At 36.4% G+C, this 10,256-nt stretch overlaps 1 protein-coding gene across 1 annotated transcript; it reads right to left on the reverse strand.

Annotated features, from left to right (window-relative positions):
• Positions 1 to 1,001: 1,001 nt before the first annotated feature.
• Positions 1,002 to 2,063, reverse strand: LOC132001950 (heterogeneous nuclear ribonucleoprotein A1-like). Its single transcript, XM_059376940.1, has one exon. It carries the CDS (start codon positions 1,988 to 1,990, stop codon positions 1,028 to 1,030), a length of 963 nt encoding a protein of 320 aa, XP_059232923.1. The 5' UTR covers positions 1,991 to 2,063; the 3' UTR covers positions 1,002 to 1,027.
• Between the last annotated feature and the right edge of the window lie 8,193 nt (positions 2,064 to 10,256).

Genomic DNA, 10,256 nt, shown 5'->3' on the forward strand with positions numbered 1-10,256 from the left:
GGGAAAAAGTGATGTGATTCACTAAAAAGACATTGGACCAAAATATCATATAGGACTAAAACTCATATTCACGAGTAAGCCTATCGTGTACATGCATGTATATGTATATCTAAAATACATAGAATTTCTATACATAATACATATCCTATATAATATATATTATATATATTATAACATATGGAACATATAGAAAATTTCTTCTAAAGATCTTATTCTAAATTTACTAGGTCCTGCTTACTCTGAAAGGTAGAATGTATCTCTCATGATATGTGGTAAATTCTCAAATCGGTGGCATTTTTTTTTTTCAAGAGAATATTAAATCGTTTATTGATTACACATGATAATGGATGATACACAAGCTTTAATCCCATCTATAATTTTATCTGATACCATAATTCAATTTAGATATATTGCATAGGATGTGCCAACAATCATATTAATAACCAAATAAACTCCAGGACTTTGCTTGGGTGACCTTTTAATGGTGAACTCCAGGTCACAACACATTAACTGTCAGTTCAACTACACCAAGGTTTGTGGAGACAATGGCTTCTGTACCCAAGCAGGTTGCAAATAAATTTCGAATGGAACCTGGCATCACCCTGAAGGAATTCTAACTTCACACTGTTGGGGTAGTATACCAAGATGGCTTCAGAGTAGACTAACTTTACACAGCACATTTAAAAAAAAGACACATTTATTCAGCGTCATGATCAGACTATTACATTTAGCAATCAACAGCATGGGTGCAAAAAAAAAAAAAATCTACATTAAAACCCTTTGTTGGAATGCTTTACACTTTCCACAGAACAGAAACTAAAATAACTTGTTATACAATTAGTCACAAATACAGTCCTCGAGTTTTTTTGCCCATACACATGAGTATTGTCTAAAACATGTCTTCTTTGTAGCAGCCAGGCCCTGCCACCACTGTGCTTGGCTGAGTTCACAAATCTGTTGTAACCGGTAGCTTCCCTGTCACGTCTCTGGCTCTCCTCTCCTGCGAAGCTTTGTTTCCTGGCAGGAATTAAAACCTTCTGCCACTGCCATAGCTGCTGCTGCTGCTGGAACCACCATAGCCACCTTGGTTTCGTGGTTTGGCGAAGTATTGGCCTCCACCACCATGAGGGCCAGAGCTTCTGCCTCCAAAATTACCTCCTTTCATGGGTCCAGAATTTGAGGATTGATTGTTGTAATCGCCAAAATCATTATAGCTTCCGCCACCTCCAAAGTGGCTTCCATCATTACCAAATCCGTTATAGCCATCCCCACTGCCACCATATCCACCACCACCTCGACTGCCACCAAAGCCACCTCGACCACTGAAGTTTCCTCGGCGACCAAAGTTGTCATTCCCACCAAAACCACCTCCACGACCACCACCAAAGTTTCCAGAACCACTTCGACCTCTTTGGCTGGATGAAGCACTAGCCATCTCTTGCTTAGAGAGCGCTTTCCTTACTTCCCAGTTGTGGCCATTCACAGTATGGTATTTTTGAATGACAATCTTGTCTACAGAATCATGGTCATCAAATGTTACAAAAGCAAAACCCCTCTTTTTGCCACTGCCTCGGTCAGTCATGATCTCAATCACTTCGATTTTCCCATACTGTTTGAAATAATCTCTTAGATGATGTTCTTCAGTGTCTTCTTTAATGCCACCAACAAACATCTTTTTCACAGTTAAGTGGGCACCAGGTCTTTGAGAATCTTCTCTTGAGACAGCCCTCTTTGGTTCCACAACTCTTCCATCCACCTTGTGTGGCCTTGCATTCATGGCTGCATCCACCTCCTCCACAGTGGCATAGGTGACAAACCCAAAGCCTCTGGAGCGCTTGGTGTTCGGATCTCTCATTACCACACAGTCCGTAAGTGTTCCCCATTGCTCAAAATGGCTCCTCAGACTCTCATCGGTTGTTTCAAAGCTCAGACCTCCGATGAAGAGCTCCCGCAGCTGTTCAGGCTCTTTGGGAGACTCTGACTTAGACATGACGGCGGTGGGAGGGGAGACTTTAACGATGCTTACTCGGCGGCGTCCACAGGCAGAAAGAAATCGGTGGCATTTTACCTTATTCATAAACCTGCCACAAGTAGTGCTTTAGTAGACAGAATTTGAGCCATTTTCCTTGCTGAATGAAAGGATAATATGTTTATATGTAGGTCTCCCTCCCTCTCTCTCTTCCTCAAGTGCAACCCAAACTTTTTTTTTTTGTTTGTTTGTTTTTGTTTGTTTTTGTTTTTTTTTTTTTTTGCAACCCAAACTTTTGACTTTGAATCAAAATACACACTCTATTTGTAGACATAGTTCAAGACTCTTGTAATATTTATAACTGACCTGGAAAGAATACCTATATATTTTGATGATATACCTATATATTTTTGTATTTCAAAAAATTGTGCATCTTATTTCTTAATCATTAAATGGCTTAATATTTGTGTGCGTGTGTGTATGTGTGTGTGTGTAATCCATATGGCTGGTTATTTTTTAGTGATATAATCACAGAAAAATTGTCACTGAAAAATGAAAACAGCACTAGGAAGCCAATACTAATATGTACCGATTATTTATTATATAGCAGTCTTATATTACAGGCTTTAATTGTTATCTCATTTGTTACCTCACAAATATATTTGTGAGAGGCACCGTATTTAACCACATTTTGTAGATAAGAAAACTGAGGTAATGACTCTTCTAGGTTTAATGCTCTACGCTGTGCTAAAAATACAAAGACTTTTTTCAAAAAATTACCATTATTCTGCCCACTCTATTTAACTATCTACCATTGGCTAAATAAGAGCTATTAAGTCTTCATTCTAGGATTCTAGAATGTCTGTCCTCAAGTTTGCTGAAAGATTTGTTATGCAGTTTATAGACAACCCAAAACAGTAAGTGCATAAATAAGCAATTGTAGGAAACTGTAGCTGCTTTCTGGCCCCAATTATGATAGAATTGGATGTATTGTAGCTCTTACAAACCATCCTTATGGGGCTGACCCTAGAAGACTACAGTAGATGTAGGCAACATTTATGGAAACACAAGCACTTGGTAAAGCAATCCAGTAACACGTATTTTATTTAAGTGCACATATAAAGTTTTCTGTTTCTTTGATTTGGGTTGGGGGTTCATTAAATAGACAGGATACACATTTCCCTTTCTATCAAGCTCTCACTGTGTTTCACTCCGAGGCTTAAGTCCTCAGAGAACCAGGAAAAAATACAAACGACTCTTTTCTTCTTATGGAAGGATTCCTTTCATGACATACTTTTCATATCTGTAAAATAAAAGCCATTTAATGATTAAGAAATAAGATGCACAATTTTTTGAAATACAAAAAGCTTAGGATACAATACGGTAAAGCTCCATTACGGGTATATGGATGTTTACTGTACAATACTTTCAACTTTTCTGTATGTTTTTAATTTTTTTAAATTTTCATAATAAAATGTTGGGTGGGGGAAGCTTTAGAGACAGTTAAATACAGTCTAAAATTATACATCAAACTACTAACAGTAGTTTTTGCTGTGAAGGGTAGGAATTGGCAAGAGACTTTCATTTCTTCTGAATTTTTATATTTTGCGCAAAAGCTTGTGTTATCTTTTAGGAAAGGTTATTTCTATTTCTATTTTATATGTAAAATAAACCTTGTTGAAAAAGTTATCAGTAAAACAGAAAATGGATCACTGAATTGCTTTAAATTCTGTTTCCTTTTGATGAAGAGTGAAAAGAAAAATAATGTCACACATGTTGGAAAGGTTCTTTCTTTCCATGTGTTGTGCTAGGGGAATTAATTTTTAAATATCATTAGGATCCAAATAATAGAAAAGTCAAAGAATAGAGTACATTGACACTTTATTATGTGCAGTACTTCATTGGAAATCATATATATGTGTGTATGTATGTGTGTGTATACATGTAATTTATATATATAAATACATATATACATACATTATATAAAAATAATATACAAATACATATATACATATATATACATATATATACATATGTATATATAAATAAATATATATGTAATTTTCTCCATCTTCAAACTGCATATGATTTAGTTGGAGATACAAAACTAACATGATGAAAGAAAAGACATTTTAAATCAACTCTCAAGCAGAAATTCAGAGAAAGGGAGTTGAATAGAGTAGTTAGGCAGAATTAATATATTCAAAAAAAAACTACAGGGAAGAATCTGGGAATTGAAAAATCTTCCAAAACCTGTGGATTAGTCACACACACACACACACACACACACACACACACACACGTGTGTATGTGTATATATATATGTGCATTTTAATCCATTTTAAAAATAAATATATAACATGAGAATTTGTACATATCATTAAAGATTCTTGAAGGTATGACTTAATTGCTGCCTAGAATGTCATCATATAGGCATATCTTATTTTATTTTATTAATTTTTATTTTGTGGATGGCCATGTTTGATCAGCACTTAGCTGGTATTCTAAATGATGTTGTAAAATACCCCTAGATTGAACATTTTGATATTTTTACATAGCTACATATACCACTCTTTTCAATTATTTTTGGTTCTTCATTTGCTTTTATCTTTGAGGTCTGAGGTAACAGATGATTTTTTATATCGTAGATGAGCTATAGCAACAGGTGCTCTGAGTTAAGGAAAAGTCACATAGGAACATCAATTTCTAGAAAAGATAAAGCTGTGAATAAATTCTTCATTTTGTATGAATGGTTTCCCATAGGTTCTCTAACTACAGATGCACTTAAAGTGTACTTGTATTTATAGCATTTTAATTTATATGCCTTAGTACCTAAACTTGTTGTGTTGATATGTATGTTGAGTTTATTTCACTAGAATTTCCATACCTTTCTTAAAGGTAAAATAAATCTGTACAAATACCATAAACTTTACTTTTAAGTACGTTTTAAGCTAATTTTATTAAGAATGAACCCAGTGTATTTTATATCAACATTATAATGGAAATTATTTTAGCTCCATCCACAGGCTAAACTGTCTCCAGCATATCAGAAATTCTCATGTTAAGATTTTATTGAAAAAATAAATGATTCTTATAATGCAGAGACTAAGTATGTCCAGGGTGAAAATGTGTTATTGCCACGTTTTCTGGTAGTGTAAGTATTCCGTTTTCTTTATGGATTTAATATTTTTCCAAATGCAGCTGTATGAAAAAGCGAAAATACAGCACTTCCTGCAGAACCATTTGTCATTTACCTACATTTACTGTGTTTACTGTCCTCTGTGTATTGCTAAACTTCACTTTTAATAGGAGAAAATGGGCCTTAAAAGGGAAGCAGTATTTTACTGCGGAGCAAGAAGCTATTTGTATTCCTCTTTCAAAGCCTGCCTAGGAGCATGTAGAATGCCTCTTGACCAAAGGAGATGGTATGAATATTCATGTGTTTTATGAATCACAGAGTTGAGGCCGTATGGTTTTCCCATTTATGAATTACTGGTTTAGGATTACCCAGCCGAAGAGTTGAACTGATTAACAACGCTCTTTTTGTTTGCTCCGTGTTGAGGTGAAACAGCCCGGTGACAACTGTAGTATTTCTTGCCTCTTCAGCTGTCCACACTTGCACAGGAAGCTTAACATCCTGTCAGGTTTCATCATGTAGCCTCTTTATTACGACGTTGTGAGAATTTGTATAGTTGTAAATCAGAGTAAGTTTTTAAAGTTCCATTTCTCGTTGTGGTAAAGACCCCACGGTTACTGTGGAGAAGGAGCATGGCTAATCGTGCCCATCATAAGTGATCTCAGGTATGTTTGGCATCAGACTGGAACATTCACTTTTGAAGAGTTTAATGCCACAGGCAGTTGAGAAAGGCAGCTGCAGCGGCGAAAGTCTGACTGGGACTGGAGAGGAGTGGGAACCCTTCAGACAGACTCACCTGGACTGACTAAGTTAGCCTATTTGCTCTGGGATTGGTTTTTGGATTACACTTGGTGTTGTTTTTCTCTCTCTTTTCCTCTAACCTTCTCTCTTAGTTCCTGTTTGAACAATCACTCTGAGATTTCTGCTAGGGCTACCGGTACTGTCAAATGAAATCAGCAAAAACCAAAGGTAATAATGAATTCTTAAGTAGTTTGAGAACTCTGCTTTTCAGGAACTTAAAATTCTATGCTCTTGGGAAAAGAAAGAAAGTACTTAGAAACCTAGAGGCTTGATCCTCCTCTCCTCTCTACCCACCCCCTCTGTCTCTCTCTCAACCCCCACCGCCCCGCTTGGTCTCCCAGTGCCCCGCCTTCGTGTTTACCTTCATTAGTATGCGCCAGTACGGTTTAATTGGGTAGTGTGAAAATAGTCAAAGCCTAAAGGGACTTTCTTGATGCTGAAGTAGCGATTTCTTTTTCAAGAGAACAATGAATTTGCTCATCCAGTATTTAGCAGCTTGGATTTAAATTCAAACTTTTCTTTTTGCACTGTTTCATATTGATTCCCACTTTATCCCTTCTTCTGTGTCTTTGTGGTTTTATGTGCTATCTTTGACTAGGGTCATCTCTTTTGGTTTGGGTGTGTATAAATATCTCCTGCTTTGTTCTCTTCTTCAGTGATGGGCAGCGGGTTTCAAATCTATAGAAGACTATGTTTTATATAGTCTGAATTATTTCTTACACTCCTCTATTTTGTAAATATGAAGGAAATCAGGTGGCCCCTACAAGCTACCAAATATCCCAGTGTCATCTGTATTTGCTGTTATTTTGTCCTTTCTTCATGTCCACAACTTTTACTGTTGACCTAACTGAAAAGGAGCTGAGAAGAGAGAAACTGCCCTACACTTCCGCTGTGTAGAGCTACCAACTTTGCTCTAGTGTGAGAGCATCTAATTTTCTCTGTGGATCTGCGACTACCCCAGAGGTAAGTTAGCCCCTTCCAGCACTTAGGAATCCCTCAAACAGCTTATGTGGACCTAGAATCACCTTAGTCTACAAAAGCACATGAAGCAATAAACAAACAAACAAACCTGCATATTTTAAGTAGATTTAAAAGAAGTCTGTAGTTTGGGAAATCACAAAAATTTGGGGGGAGGGGGAAGAAAAGTCCATTTACCACGTAGGACTCTATAACATCAAGACACTGTCAGCGCTGTTGAATTTCTTCTCTTAGATCTAAGCATATCATTCTATGCGAAGTACGAGTCTTTGGCTGTCTGGAATTCTGAAAATTCTGTTTGTGAAGCAATGAACAGTGTCAAATTCTTTGTTCAACATTCTGAACCAAGTCTCACATTGTGAATTCTGTTTTCTGGTTTCTAAATCTTGAGTGGTTGCATGCAATATATATGTGGGATGAAGATTAGAAAAGATTATGTCTCTATAAATTCTTACTCCTAAACTATGTGTTTGTTTGGGTGAGTGTGACTCAACTATATCCATGCTCTTTTTTTTTTTTTTTTGATGAGTAAGTTTGATTCTTTGATTTATAGTTTATCAAATGTACTTTTGACATTAATATACAGTCTAAGGCTCTAACACTGAATATCATTTCTGGTTTAGATTTGGTGTCCTCTAGATCATGATATGACCAAAAAAATTTTTTTTTCATTAACAAAATGGTGACTCAAACAGGGATAGATCATGAACACATAAGAAAGAGAAAACCAACAGTCTTCAATGGTGAGTTTGTTTTCAGTAAGATTGGTCTCCCAATTATTCCTACACTTTCCTTCCCCATACATATTTCTTTTCATGTCGTTTCTCTTCCATATTACAATATATACATAAAAATATCAAAAGCCAAAATTTTATATTTCTACATTGCCATCTTTTTAATTCAATGTCTTCGTTCATTCAGCTGTTCAGGCTGAAAAGTACATATAACATCCTTACAATTTTCTGCATGGTGATTACAACTTCAGAGAAAGCTGCATGCAGCAAGCAACAATGGAAAAAGTTGGCTTAAGATTTTAAATTCACTAGTAAGTGTACCTCAGAGACTCAATGATGCAAAATATAAAATCAACCTGAGTCAGAAACCAAATCTCTCCTCTTTTAAAATGTAAATGTGTCATTTCTTTATATAAATGGGGTATTAATTTCCCCCTCCTTTTGAAATAGACTTTATTTTTTAAAGTGGTTTTAGGTTAACAGCAAAAATGAGCAGAAAGTATACAGAGTTCCCATAATCCCGAACTCCCACCTACTCACAGCCTCCCCCACATCGACATTACACACCAGAGTGATACACTTCTTGAAGTTTACCTTTCTATTTGTTAGTGAGAAGAGACATCTCTTGGGTATTGAATACGTTGACATTCTAGGTAAAAAAAAAAAAAAAAAAAAGAAAAGAAAAGAAAAAGAAAAATCCCATTTTTAGCTCAGTTTGACCTTGCTGAGGTGCATTCTTCCAAGAAACAAATAATCATACTTTGAGTGCTGCTAAATTTGGGACAATAAATGAGTTACTGAGGATATATTGTGTCTAGTGCATGATACAGAGAGAATGCTCAAAGTAACAACTCGGGAAAGGTGTCACTAAAAACACTAGCTGGGTTTTAGATGGGAACTGACAAATGCCACCCAGAGGTGAACACTGTGGATACAGCATGGCCATTGTGGAGCCTCCTCCTCCTTCTACTTTTGGCAGTTGCTTCTACCTGTGGGTGGACAAAAGTCCAGATGTAATCATTCAACATTCAATCCTGTTTCCTCAGTCTGCTTCCCAGTGGGACTTTTAAAAAGGAAGCTCGGCAAAGAAATTAAAATGAAGTTGTCATATTGTCTTAGGAAAAAATAAACTAATTTTTAAACCAAATGAATTTCAATATGGGAGAGCATCAATATGAAGAGCAGAGACTTTAGAGATGGGACCATCTCATTCAGAGAGGATAATTGGAAGCAGTACATTCTTGGATGGTCTGGGTGTTTTCAGACTGTCATAAGATTACAAACATGCTCTGTCTGTAAAATCAAATTGTGGGTCTTTCTAATAGCAATCCCAGTATGGATACTGAATCTGAGCATTAAACGCGGTATGTTGCAGGCATTTGCTAATGAATCCGCAGAGTATTTATCCTATTTGTTCATCTAGGTCTTGAATATTAAATAGGAAAGCCTTAAAAACTTGGGTTACATAAGCTTTCATTATATCGGAGACAGATGTATATTTTAGTGAATTAAGACTGTGAGTATTGATTCTATCAAAGAGTTCTGGGAACATTAACAGAAAAGATATTCTCATGACATCATGTCCCTCAACCTAATGTGTGCATATAATCCATGTGGGCCATGTATATTTTATAAAATTATTGATGAGAAAAGAGATTCCTTTAAGCCTTTACTCTTTAAATGGTGTTTCTCTAGCAGCCTCTTATCTTGTTGCTTTGAGGCTTTTCTAAGTGCTTGCTAGTTCACATATCTACTCAGGTTTTCCACCAGCATCTTCTTCAAGAATTGTCCTAAAGCTTCAGCCAGCCCTTATTGTGATTGGCCTCTATACACCCCCCCATCTTACCCTAATCCCACAAACCACTTACAAATAATTGTGATTTAAGAGTCAATTAGGCATTCAAAATACTCCTACTTTGCCAGAAAATTGGCAGCAAAATAGAAAAGCTGATGCCGTCATCAAAATATTGTAACATTTTTGATGGAGCTTTCAATTTTAAAACCCACAATATGTAGCCCAAAATAAGTTATTTTTTTTTAACTTCCTGAAACAACTTTCTTATTGCTCAATGTCTATGGATTGCTGGGGGCCTTTCAGTCATTTCTTATAACAACAACTTGTCTTCACTTTTGTCTTCATCATTTCTTAAATTTTGGATAAGCAAGATCATTGATGTATCAACTGTAACACACAAAAGATGCTCTAGGACCATTCATTGTGTGACTGAATGAGGGAAAGGTGTCCTTTTGGCTTTTGGGATTTTCTTTTCACAAATAAAGTATTTAATGAAGTAAGTATGGAAAAGCAATACCAAATCCATATGTACTTACCACAAAATACACGCATGTTACTCTTTCTTTAAGGACTAGATGTCCTTTTCTTTTTTCCCTCTCCAGTGTGCAGAAGACTGCAGATCTTCCATATCGGCCTCATGTTGTCAAAAACACAAGACTGTGGGGCACCTGGGTGGCTCAGTGGGTTAAGCCGCTGCCTTCGGCTCAGGTCATGATCTCAGGGTCCTGGGATCGAGTCCCGCATCAGGCTCTCTGCTCATCAGGGAGCCTGCTTCCCTTTCTCTCTCTGCCTGCCTCTCTGTCTACTTGTGATCTCCCTCTGTCAAATAAATTTTTTAAAAAA

The sequence above is a fragment of the Mustela nigripes genome, chromosome 14 (genome assembly GCF_022355385.1).
Source record: "Mustela nigripes isolate SB6536 chromosome 14, MUSNIG.SB6536, whole genome shotgun sequence".
Taxonomy (NCBI): domain Eukaryota; kingdom Metazoa; phylum Chordata; class Mammalia; order Carnivora; family Mustelidae; genus Mustela; species Mustela nigripes.